Source organism: Vulpes vulpes, chromosome 1 (genome assembly GCF_048418805.1).
Source record: "Vulpes vulpes isolate BD-2025 chromosome 1, VulVul3, whole genome shotgun sequence".
Lineage (NCBI taxonomy): Eukaryota > Metazoa > Chordata > Mammalia > Carnivora > Canidae > Vulpes > Vulpes vulpes.
Window position 1 is genome coordinate 120,314,165 of NC_132780.1, and position 13,303 is coordinate 120,327,467.

General features: G+C 42.6%; 1 protein-coding gene across 1 annotated transcript in view; it reads left to right on the forward strand.

The window, feature by feature from the left end:
- UPK1B (uroplakin 1B) overlaps positions 1-13,303 on the forward strand; it is a 29,163-nt gene that overhangs the window by 14,272 nt on the left and 1,588 nt on the right. Inside the window, exons 4-7 of the mRNA XM_025990107.2 lie at positions 982-1,056; positions 2,094-2,216; positions 4,610-4,789; positions 10,123-10,206. Coding sequence (XP_025845892.1) covers positions 982-1,056; positions 2,094-2,216; positions 4,610-4,789; positions 10,123-10,206 — 462 coding nt within the window. The remainder of the gene's footprint in view (positions 1-981; positions 1,057-2,093; positions 2,217-4,609; positions 4,790-10,122; positions 10,207-13,303) is intronic.

Sequence of the window (13,303 nt, forward strand, 5' to 3'; positions counted from 1 at the left end):
TGCTAACTCCCCAGCCAAAGCCTTTCTCTGAGTAGTAGCTGAGTAGTTAGGGCAGGAGAGGGTCCTGCTCAGAGAGCCATCCCTGCCCTGGAGAGAGAACAGGTTTCCTTGCCCTCCCCCATGGACACTGACTGCAACGCCCCTTCCCTAGAAGAATCCAGGGAACAAAAGTGAACATGCAGGGTCCAGAAAAGCAAAGACAGACCCTTGCAAATAGTCCTCATCCCAGATTCAGAGGCAACTTGACGTTCAGATATCTTTCAGTCATAAATAGAGGCAGTATGGTGGGGAGGCACCATGCAAAAGCATGTGTGCCCATGTGCGAGTGTGGACACACACACACACACAACAGCAACACACAGACACACAGCAGCAACACAGTGAGGTCTGTTCCACTCGCCTGACCCGTACCTGGAAGGCTGGGGCCTGAGAGAAGAGCGCTGGTGAAAGGCAGTGTACCAGGATCCACTCCACTCTAGTGAGACTGGACCCTTGTCAGGAGGGACAATGGATATTAAACACGATCTGGTTTATTTTTTTCTGGCCTCTGTAATTCTAAATTTTCAGTAAACTATAAAGAAAACTTCCCTCAGTAAGAAGGAATTTATGGAGCTCTCTGTGGTGTCTGATCCACCAAGACTCTCTTGCCAGCCATTGAACAAACACACATACACACATCAGTTCATTCTCTTGATTTGTTTTTCTCAGTTAAAACAGAAATGTAGGATACAGGACTGAGAAAGCTCTGTATTCAATAGTCGTTTGTTCTCTGGGCATAAGGAGGGAATTGGGCTGATTAGCACCTAGCACCAAGTCCTGCACCAAACAGCTGATCAATGAGTGTTTGTTGAATAATTTCATTAATGACTAGATGGCTATACTTAGATGAATATGCTGAAAGACTATAACAATTATCTTTTTTAAATTCTCTTTTTTGGAGATAAATGTAATTCTTTTTTTTCCCATTTGTTTCCCTTCCAGTATTTCATTCTGATGTTTATAGTATATGGCTTTGAAGTGGCATCTTGTATCACAGCAGCCACACAACGAGACTTTGTAAGTACAATTGCAAAAAGCACAGAGCAAATATGATCATGTAAGTCATCATTATCATTATAACAACGTAATAGCTGACATGTATTAGGCCCTCAGTCTGTACAGCCACTCTAATATGTGCTTTAATATCATATATAACTTTACTTAATCCTCATAATAACTCTATGAAATAGGTATTATCACTATGGTCACTTTACAGGTAAAGAAATGATACTTAGAAAGGTGAGGTAACTTGTCTGAGGTTACACAGTTGGTAAGTGAAAGAAAAGAGCCCTGAGGGACACCTGGGTGGCTCAGCGGTTGAGCGTCTGCCTTTGGCTCAGGGCATGAGCCTGGGGTCCAGGGATTGAGTCCCATGTCAGGCTTCCCACAGGGAGCCTGCTTCTCCCTCTGCCTATGTCTCTGCCTCTCTCTGTGTCCCTCATGAATAAATAAATAAAATCTCTTAAAAAAAGAAAAGAGAAAAAGAAAGAAGAAAGAAAGAAAGAAGAAAGAATGAAAGAAAGAAAAGAAAGAAAAGAAAGAAAGAAAAGAAAGAAAGAAAGAAAGAAAGAAGAAAGAAAGAAAGAAAGAAAGAAAGAAAGAAAGAAAGAAAGAAAGAAAGAAAGAAAGAAAAGAATGCTGAGTCCAGGCGAACGACTCTCCGGGCCCAAGCATACACTGCTGTGCTCTTCCCACTGCACTGTGGCCACTGGCCCTGCAATAGGATGATGTCATCCACCACATCTAAGACTTCCTCTCAATTCAGCATCCTGCTTTCTCTCCTTTTCTCCATTTCCTAGCCTAAGCCACCCTAAAATGCCTGTCCGCCCTGGACTCACTGGGATTTCTTTGAAGATGATGGGAGGGAGGGCAGGGGTGTCCTTCTTCCTTCATGGGGACTTCAGCCATCCAGAGCACCCTCACACCCACCCCGTCCCTTTTGGTGCCTCTGAGAAGTTTTGCTCCAGGAGACAATGTTCAGTGCCCCTAGCAACAGGCTGAGAAAATCACTTGGAGTGTGCTAACTCTCCTTTTTTTGTCTCTTCCCACCATAGTTCACACCCAACCTCTTCCTGAAGCAGATGCTGGAGAGGTACCAAAACAGTAGCCCTCCAAACAATGATGACCAATGGAAAAATAATGGAGTCACCAAAACCTGGGACAGACTCATGCTCCAGGTAATGCCTGCAGTCTTGGGGTCATAGCATTCTATACCTAGACCAGTATCCAGAGGGAAGGTCTGGTTGGGAGTAAATATAAAGAGTGAGGACCACTGCCTTTAGGGTGGTTTCCTTCAAAAAGAGATTGGACTGGGGCACCTGTCTGGGTGGCTCAGTGGGTTAAGCAGCTGACTTGTGATTTCAGCTCAGGTCATGATCTCAAGGTCATGAGATCAAGCCTTGTGTCGGGCTAGGCGTGGAGCCTACTTAAGATCCTCTCTCTTCTTCTCCCTCTCCCTTTGCCTCTCTCCTCCTTCTCACATAGGCTCTCTCTAAAAAAAGAAAGAAAGAAAGAAGAAAGAAAGAAAGAAAGAAAGAAAGAAAGAAAGAAAGAAAGAAAAGAAAAGAAAGAAAAGAAAAGAAAGAAAGGGAGAGAGATTGGACATAGGCCAGTTCATTTATTTATCTTATCTATTCCTCTTGTGTGCACATCACTCAGTGGGACTCCTAAGTCTATATTTTATTTTTGAGTGATGATATTGATTAACTTCCATTTAGGGATAATGACGTTGTTAAGAAATTTAGATAAATCACACACCCTCCCTCTTGGAACTCAAGCACCACTTACATTGAAAGAAAATGTTTGCTTCCTCCACACCACAGTGAACTCAAATGGCAATTATTGCCTATTTTGCTTATTTAGTACCTATGGGCTAGTCCTGCCAAGGACCATGGGCTATGACTTGACTTGATTGCCCACTTTTGTCTAACTGGCCATTATCCCTTATATGCAAGTGTACCTTAAATGTCATCAAAAATCCAAGTCTTTCAGAATATCCACTACTGCCCCTATATTGCCTTATGTATACAAATTTCTAACCCTACAAAAGCCCTAATCTGACCCAACTCTCACACTGACCCCTGCTTCCCCTCCCTCTCCACTGACTCACAGTACATCATCAGCAAACTCTCTTATAGCCTCTGACCCGTTTTTGATGTCTCCTTACCCTCTATCCTCTGTCACTTCCTTCATTTACCTGAATATTCTCATTCCAATCATTCTTTTTACCCCAGTAGGACCTCTGATTCATTGGCCACTGTTTTACTTTCTATCACTCTTCTGACTATAGGTCACGCACTTTTTCCACTCTGTTAGCAAGTACTAAGCTCTTCAAATGAAAATGCAAATCCCCACACATTTGAAAAACCTCCTTACCAACTTTTAAAACCCCAGTCTGAACTTGACCATTTCCCCCCCAAAAGGCTCAGGTCAAAATACAAGATAATTATTTTCCTTTGCAAGATATTTTCCATAATCCAGTGGCAAAGTAGGATATGCCTTAAAGCCAGCTGATTTATCATCAAGTTTGTTTGAAAGTAATTTATTCTGAAAGTGGAGAGGGGCCTGTAGTTCTAATTTCTTCCCCTGAAACATTTTAGCAGAATTTCTACAAAGGAAGGAAAGTGATATGAAGTATGTTTTATTCCCTAACCTCAACTCTATCCAGAGTGTAAGGATATTAGGTATGCGTTCCTTGATCTTCCTCTCCTATGTAGAGGCATAGCTGTTTGCCACCAGGCTTTGGTTTTTTTTTTTTTTTTCCAGTGTATTTTCTCCCATTATAAAAATAATACATGAGTACTCTAGAAAATGTTAAAAGTGCAGAAATGTAAAACAAGAATTACTCATCACTTCTTTGTCACTAAAAATTGTAATTTTCTGATTCTCAATTTGCTTATATGTCCTATGAGAATAATCATACCTCCCTCACATTGTTGTATCAAGATATTAGTATTAATAATAATTAAGGGTTTACCATGGGCAGACATGGTACTAGAAAGGTCAGGCACATTAGCTAATTTAATCCTCAGAGGAACTCCGAGGACCACGGACTGCGTGAAGGAAACAAGGCCATGTTTTACAGTGAAGGCAAATGAGGCATAGTAGGGAGTTGAACTCATCAGAGGCTAAAGAGCTCATTAGTGGCTAGTAAAGTAACAAATGTTGGAGTATTTTGTAAGCTCTAAAAGGTTATCAATACTCTCAGCCCTTGTTTGGGGAATTTTAGTAAACATAAGATAAGGTACACTTTCCAGGGATCCCTGGGTGGCGCAGCAGTTTGGCGCCTGCCTTTGGCCCAGGGCGTGATCCTGGAGACCCGGGATCAAGTCCCACGTCAGGCTCCCGGTGCATGGAGCCTGCTTCTCCCTCTGCCTGTGTCTCTGCCTCTCTCTCTCTCTGTGACTATCATAAATAAATAAAAAAATTTTAAAAAAAATAAAATAAAATGTTTTAAAAAAAAAAAAGGTACACTTTCCATATCCTCTTTCTCCGTGAAATCTCAGTTGCTACATTGATGGCTCTAGCAAGGAGCATGGAAGAGAATTTTGTATCTCTCCTCTGCTGACAGGACCACTGCTGTGGGGTAAACGGTCCATCAGACTGGCAGAAATATACGTCTGCCTTCCGGACTGAGAACAACGATGCCGACTACCCATGGCCTCGTCAGTGCTGTGTGATGAATAATCTTCAAGAACCTCTCAACCTGGAAGCCTGCAAGCTAGGAGTGCCTGGTTACTATCACAAGCAGGTGAGTCCTCTCTGCCCAAGACCTGCCAGCAGGATTTCTGCTCTATATGAGGGAAATGCTATAGGCAATCTAGTCTATTATACCTATTAATTATAGGTAGTAGATTCCGCATCCTTTTTCCTAAACCTCCGTGTCAACTATTCCCTTCCCTGTGAGTAAAATGTGAATGCTAATCTCAGGCTGATCAAGGAGAATCTACATTTTAATAAAACTAACAGAACATGAGAATTGCAACAGTGAAGTCCAACTTTGTTTAAATGCAAACTATTTGTACAATAGAATTGGCATTTCAAAAACTATTGCCGTTAAACACAGATTTGTTCTATTTTTGCAACATGTAAATCGGAAGAGGTGCATACAAAAACAATGTTTTGCTAGTGCCAAGGCAATGGCGATTGCTGATGGCAAATGCAGTAATTATATAACCACTTTCATTATTCAGTGGCAATATAAGATAGTTTTAATAAAATATTAAGTTGATGATTTGGGTAGAGGCAGTTTACATACAGATGGTTTCTGAGAAAGTGTTTCCAGCCTGATGAGAAAGATAGAATGATCATGAAAACTAACATTTATTGAGTACTTACTAAAGCCAGATACTAATCCAAGTGCCATCCATATATTAACTCATTTAATGTTCAAAGGTAGGTACCAGGATGAGGAACTTTTATGGATGAGGAACTGAGTTATAAGAAGTACCTTGCCCAAGGTCACTCAGCTAGTAAATAGTTGCATCAGGATTCAAATTCAAGCAGTCTGGCTCTGGAGCCCAGATTGTAAGCCAAGAAAAAACTTGGAAATATTCCCAAAAAGCCTGATGAGAATTCGCATATACTTGTAGTCAGCCTCTGAAATGCTTACGCTGCTCTGCAAGTTTCTGCTTTGAGGAAAGCTGGTTGTGTGCCAATTCATTAAATATTGAGAAATGTCAGACTCCTTAGTCTGGTAGCACATAGTACACAGTGCACTTTCAGAATGAAGGACACTGAAGAGCTGATCATTGTGCCATATCTAGAAGGGTACCTGGACTCGGATTGGTTGCATTAATCCAGAAGAGGACATGGGAGTGATACAGATTATTTTGCAGAGTCCTTCAGAACAATCCTTATTTAGCTTTTCAGCAACATTGTTTTGGTGTCATTTTAATCAGTTACATTCAAACTGCTCTAAAAATTAAATTCATTCCTTATAATCACAATATGCAGTATAATGACCACTCTCAGGAGTAATAAATGCTTTCAGTATTTCAACCTTGGCACGGGCCCACACAAACGTGTCTTGATTGGATTGGGTTGCATATAAACCATATCATCTCTGTGAAAGGGACAATTTGCCCTCAGATAATCCGTATATCTCCCTAGAACAGTAATGTTCTTTTTTTTTTTTTAAGATTTTATTCATTTATTCACGAGAGACACACAGAGAGGCAGAGGCAGGGGAAGCAGGCGCCATGCAAGGAGCCCGATATGGGACCCGATCCCAGGACCCCCAGGATCACACCCTGAGCCAAAGGCAACGCTCAACCACTGAGTGACCCAGGTGTCCTGGACATGTAGTGTTCTAGTAGTGAGGGACCTCTGCATGAGTTTTGATAACCCTTCCCACCTCCTCCCATAGGGTTCCTTGGCCTTGCCTGTCCTAAACATTTTTACCTCCTCTACCCACCAAATACACCACAACTACAAACTTACCATCATGCAGCCCTACTCCCCTGCCAAGTCTTGCACTTGAAATTCCTCTCTGTGCCCAGCTCCCCATGCTCCCATTGTCTCAATCTCTCATTCTTCACCCTCAACATGATCTCTTATCTACTAGCCCTTTCCACTTCTCCCTCTCCTGGCCCCCAGATTCCCACACACCACTGTTCTTTCTGAGTTCTAGGTCCTGCTAATCCTCCTATAGCGGACCTTTTTCCCCCAAGGAAAATATGCCACCTTCATATACTTTATGGCAGTTGACCCCTTGAGCCATTGTGTAAGTATTTGCTCCCAAGTCTATTTCTTCTGAGTCTCCTTGAGGACCATGCATTACTCAATTCTGGATCTTCAGTACTTCACACCTCCTGCCTGGCTCAGAGCAGGCACTGAGAAATGTTGGGTGGGTGATTGAAGAGGGGAATGACTCTTGCCTATCCATGTTGTAGCTTTTTGAAATCTACGTTGCATAAATGAAGGCTAACAAAATCAGGGATATCATCATAAGTGTGGGGGAAAAAACTAACCAGAATTTCACATAGCATGTCAGAGGCAGATATTTGTATTCTTACTCATGGTCCATCTGCCGCAGAAATGCTATGTGCAAATTCTGATTATGGTACCTCAAGAACATTATCACAGAACTAAGGAGATCAAGAGACGGACTGTTACAATGATTTAAAAAAAAGCAAATTAATTAATTAATTAATTAATTAAAATAAAAAAATAAAAGCATCATGATAAGGAACTGAATTAGAAGAGGTGAAAAAACTGGGGCTTTATCTGTGATTTCCATGAGAACAAAACCCATGTTTGTCTGGTCACCGCTGAGCCCCCAGCCCAGGGCCTAGCACCTGACATAAGTGGGTTCTTATACATATTAGGACAAACAACCACCTCACCTCCCAGGATTGTCAGGAGGATCAGTGAGTGTTGGATAGAGGAGTGTTTGTGAGCTACTGTGTCACAAATGATACTGTTGTAATCATGACTTCATATCCTGCTCCATCCATTCTATGAATGTTTATTAGGTGCCTACTTTGTACCGGGCACTTGTGCTGGGTTCCAGAGATTCAGCAATGAGCACAATAAGATCCCTGCCCACGATTTGTGCTGTAGCAGGGGAGAGAGAGACCAAACAAGTTACCAAACATACATGACAAACTCCAGGTGGTGATAAATGCCACGAGCAAGAAGTAAAGCAGGGAAAGCATACTGGGAAAGACCAGGGGAAAGAGTGGTGTTTTCTATAGGGCTAAGGGAAGGCTTTGTTGGGATAATATTTGCAGAGTTCTGAATTAAGTGAGGAAATGATATGCTCCCTTAGAGATCGGAGAACAGAGTTCTGAGCAAAGGAAGCAGCAAGTGCAAAGGCCCCAAAGGGGAGCATTCTTAGCTTTTTATAGAACATTAAAGGACGTCAGCATGGCAAGGTCAGAATGAGTGAAGAGTAGATGGGGCACCTGGGTGGCTCGGTCAGTTAAGTGTCTGCGTTCAGCTCAGGTCATGATCTCGGGGTCCTGGGATTGAGCCCGTGTGGGGCTCCCTGCTCAGGAGGGGTCTACTTCCCTCTCCCTCTGCCTCTCCCCCCAGCTTGTGCTCATGCTCTCACTCTCTCTTCCAAATAAATAAATTTTTTTAAAAAGAAAGAAGACGGCAAGGATACTTTAGATTTTGTAGGGCTTTGAATCAGTAAGGAAAGATCACTCTTAGGGAAAACAATGAAAAATATGTATACAAAATTAGGTACAGGGCCTTGAAATGGGCTTGTGAGTAAGCAGCCCTGAAGCTTAAGCTCATTAGCTTCACAGGGAAGCAGCCTTTGGTAGAGGAAGCGGGGGTCAGAGAGGGAGGCAGAGCCGCATCTGAGAGGGCCCCATAGGCCAGCGTGAAAACTCAGAATTTCATTGTAAGGATGGCAGAAAGCCATTTCTTTTGAGCAGGGATTTGAAGTGATCCAATTTATGTTTGACAAGCATCCCTCTGGCACTGTATAAATAAATAGGATGCCAACAGTGGACTCAGGACCCAGGGAGACCAGGTAAGAGGCTGTTGTAGTAATTCTGGAAGGAGACCACAGTGGACCAAGGCGAGCAGGAAGTAATAAGTGTTTGGATTTTATATATATACATATATATATTTCAATATTTATTTATTTATATATATTTTTTTAAAGATTTATTTGTTTATTCATGAGAGACACAGAGAGAGGCAGAAACATAGGCAGAAGGAGAAGCAGGCTCCCTGTGGGGAACCCGATATGGGACTTGATCCCAGGACCCCAAGATCACAACCTGAGCTGAAGGCAGATGCTCAGCCAAGGAGCCACCCAGGCACCCCTGGATTTGAGATATTTTAAAGTAGACCCAAAAGGTTTTGCCTAAGTATTTGGTGTTGGATAAGAGAAGAACAGTTAAAGATAATTTGAAAATTTCTTACTTGAGCACGTAGATGAACGGAGATGCCTATAACATAGACAGAGGAGAGTACATGAGGGAGAAATAAAGGCTTAGCAAAGGCAGGGTTTGTAAGTGGGTTAACAAGGGCCTGGAGCTGGGTCAGAAAAGATGGAACCCCAAGTGGTCACCTGCAGCCACTGGGCAGGCCTAACCATCCAGGTCAGCCTTTTAAGGACATTTCCCTCTGGACCTCAGTGGTCCACGGAACCACCGGCTACTGCATTTCCTAGACTTCTCCCAGGCTTCAGGTCACTCAGAGGGCAGCTCTAACCCCATGTGCGTGTGTTACTCCAGCACTTTGCATGGTGACTGGAACAGAGTGTGCCACATATAAAAATTCACAGGATTATAGCATGCATGAATGAATAATTTGATTAATAAAAAATGAATCAGGGATGCCTGGGTGGCTCAGTGGTTGAGCCTCTGCCTTGGGTTCAGGTCATGATCCTGGGGTCCTGGGATGGAGTCCCACAGCAGGCTCCTTGTGGGGAGCCTGCTTCTCCCTCTGCCTGTGTCCCTGTGTGTCTCTCATGAATAAATAAAAAATCTTTTAAAAAAATAAAATAAAAAATGAATCACTTGCATGCACACCGTGGCTTCTCAAGATCTCACTAGAATGCAGTAAAGATATGTTGAAATATGATAGCAAATGAGAATTTAGGACGTGTGAAACAGGGGTTCCTTTAATGGTTAAAAAACCAAACCCTCTGAGGTTCATGGACCAGAAGCACTTTTCCTTAAGAACAGACAGATCAAAAAGTAACTCTGCCCTTAAAAAAAAAAAACGCCGAAAAAATCTTTAGGGAGAGAAAAATACTCAGATTTTATTAGGAATACTTTACATTGTACTTTATACTACAATGAAAAAAAAAAAGAATACTTTTTTTTTTGCCCACCTATTCAATATGAAAAAATGTTAGCCTAAAATAGCAGCACCTTTGTTAGACTGAGTGATAAAGACACAAAATACTGTGATACAGAGTAGTTGTTGGGCAGCACTATTTCTAGTCTCTCAGCAAAGCCCCATTAGCGTGTGGCTGTCCACGGGGATGTGGAAATAGTATGTGAAACTGGACTTTGGAACAGTATCGATCCAGATAGAAATGTGCTTTCTACCCATCTCTTAACATCTTTTTCTCTGGTTCCTCTCACCCCCGTGTGGGATCATCGACTCCCCCAGGGCTGCTATGAACTGATCTCTGGACCTATGAACCGACACGCCTGGGGGGTCGCCTGGTTTGGATTTGCCATTCTCTGCTGGACTGTGAGTATCTCCCTGCACATGAAAAGGAGAGAGCTGGAGATCGCCCCTGGTTAGCCCAACCACACTAGACAGTCTGGAAACAAAACCTCAGGCCTGAGGGCTTAGTCAGGAAGCTGCTGGCACCGACCAAGGACGCTGGATCCCACTGGCAGGTGGAGCATTTGTATCCGCTGGAGGGGAAGGGGTGCAGATCCACTCCTCGATGGGGGAGCACTTGCTGCTGTTCAGCTCTCCAGATCTCATTAATTCCTCAATTCATTATGGTTAGATACCAAGGATATCTAAGTGGTTAGATACCACTTCCTGAGGAAGCTTGGAGCAAAGAAAACATGCCTGGGTGGGCCCCAACCTCTGAGATTCTGATTCAATGGATCCAGGGGCAGGACCTAGGCATTTAAAAAAAAAAATTTTTTTTCCCTTATGATTCTAAATTTGCTGTCAGGATTAAAAGCAATTACATTCGGGAAGCAGTTCTAAACTTTTGGTTTCAGAACCCCTTTACACTCTCAAGAATTATTGAGGACTCCAACAAGCTTTTATTTATTTATGGGGGCTATATCTATTTGTATTTACCCTATTGGAAATTAACCCAGAATTTTAAAAAATACTAATTCATTTAAAATAACGATAATAAACTAATTACATGTTACCATTAACAATATATTTGTGTAGAAAAAGTGACTATTTTCTAAAACATTTTGAAAAAAACAGTGAGAAAAGTAGCATTGTTTTATGTTTTTAAGGGCATCTTCTGATTTTAATAGATGTATCTGATTTTAATAGGAGACAGCTGGTCCTCCTATTTGCTTCTCCACTTAATCTGTTGTAGTATGTTGCTTAGGTTGAAGGATTTGAAAAAATCCATCCCCACACTGATAGGTAGTTGGAAAAAAACCAGGAATGTTTGGGTAGCCTTATCTAAAGATAATTGTGATCATTCTCCTTTGGCACTATACAAAACTTGACAACTAGTAGTTTCTTAAAATGTGGAATCTAAAACTATGACAACTAGCTTTTCAGAATCTATTATATTAAAATATATTCACCTTGGTTTGTCTTGCAGTTTGCATAAATCTTTTTACCCATTCATGATTCTATAACATCATGCATTGGTCATTTGGGAAAATACTGGTTCACTGCGTTATGTGATCTTCCAAATGTAGACTGAATTCTTTACGCACTACCAGGAAATCACATCTGTTGCTATTGCCACATTGGAAAGGACCTCAATCACGGGGATGCTCTCAGCCCATCATGGCAGAAACACACGTTGCCTGATTTTTGCCTGTGCGCCCAAATTTATCACTGGCAACAGATATTGTCAGTTGTTTTCCTCGAAGTGACATACTCGCTTTGTAAATTTTTGAGAAAATGCCAGCCAGATGCCCAATCTGAATAACCATAGCTTGTCTGTTAGTTTTTTTTTTTTCAAGTAAAAATCGTGTTTCATGATAAAATGGCTAGTTCACTACACAACTTAAACAGTCACACAACTGCCTCTCCTTAAGCCAACCATCAGATTTCAGTATGCAACAAAACTGCTTTACGCATATTTTCTGTTGCAAGAATATGAAAAAGATGTATATTCAGGGGCACCTGGGTGGCACAGTGGGTTAGGTGTTTGACTCCTGATTGCGGCTCAGGTCATTTTAGGGTCATGAGGTCGAGCTCCATGTTGGGCTCCCCCTGCCCTCTCCCCTGCAACCCCCATCCCCACCCCCCTGCTCTGCTGGGGGGAGTCTGCTTGAAATTCTCTCTGTCTTTCCGTCTGCAGCCCCTACCCCACATGCACATGAGCGTACGCTCTCTCTCTCAAATAATCTCTTTTTAAAATATTTTATTTATTTGAGAGAAAGAATGACAGAGAGACAGCATGTGCACGAGCTGGGGAGAGGAGCAGAGGGAGAGGGAGAAGCTGTCTTCCCACTGAGCAGGGAGCCCAACATGGGGCTGGAACCCAGGACCTCAGGATCATGACCTGAGCCAAAGGCAGACACTTAACTGACTGAGCCACCCAGGTGCCCCAATAAATAAATCTGTTTTTAAAAACCGTGTATAGGGGCAGCCCCGGTGGCGCAGTGGTTTAGCGCTGCCTGCAGCCCAGGGTTTCTGGGGACCCGGGATCGAGTCCCATGTCGGGCTCCTGCATGGTGCCTGCTTCTCCCTCTGCCTGTGTGTGTGTATCTCTCTCTGTCTCTATGAATAAATAAATAAAATCTTTAAAAAAAATAAAAATAAAAAATAAAAACCATGTATATTCAAAGGTAAACATTTAATAAAATGGGTAATTCTTACTGCTTCATCAAAAACAACTCCAAAATTCTAAAACTCTAAATCTTTTAACCTACTCTTTTTTTTTTTTTTTTTTTGGACTGCAAGTACATAGCAGTGAGTACACTGACTACTAACACAGTTTAGTGCCTCTGCCTCGAATCCTGCCAAGACGCCAGCTGTTTTACCTTCCACTGTCTTTGCACCATCAGCACAAATGTGGAAAACAGTGAAAAGGGCAAATAGAGTCTCAATATTATTATGCAAATGGTCTTAACATCGTGGACACCTGCAAGGGTCCCTTAGGTGTGTGCCCGCCACACTTTAGGGAATGCTGGGTTTGGGGTGAGAAGCTGAGTGAGGCAGGAAGGAAGGGAAAATGAACTCCCCTGAGAGGTCTTCTGTGGTCTCTCACCTGCCCTCAGGAACTCCCACAACACCCTGCACACACCTGTCCTGTCACTGTCGCTCCACCACTGAGAGCCAGCTGCCCTCTGTACCCCCGGGGCCTAGCAGAGCATCTAGCAAGTGTCTGACAGTTTGTCAAATGAATGGAAAATGGTAACAGTGAAGTTTCTATTGGTGCCATGCTAGCAGGAACTGTGGGATAATGTTGAAAGGCCCCTATGGATCTTAGAACTCCAGACCAGTGGAAACCCTGGACATTTCCACAAGCATCAAACAGACTCTGAATTTAGTAAGTCTCTTTGAAATTCCAAAGAGGGAAGCAAAAGGAACTCAATGTATTGAAGACCTGCTCTGGGCAAGGCAACATATCCAATCCTTTTAGCATGAAATCCCCACAACAGCCGGGTAGGCAGCCAGT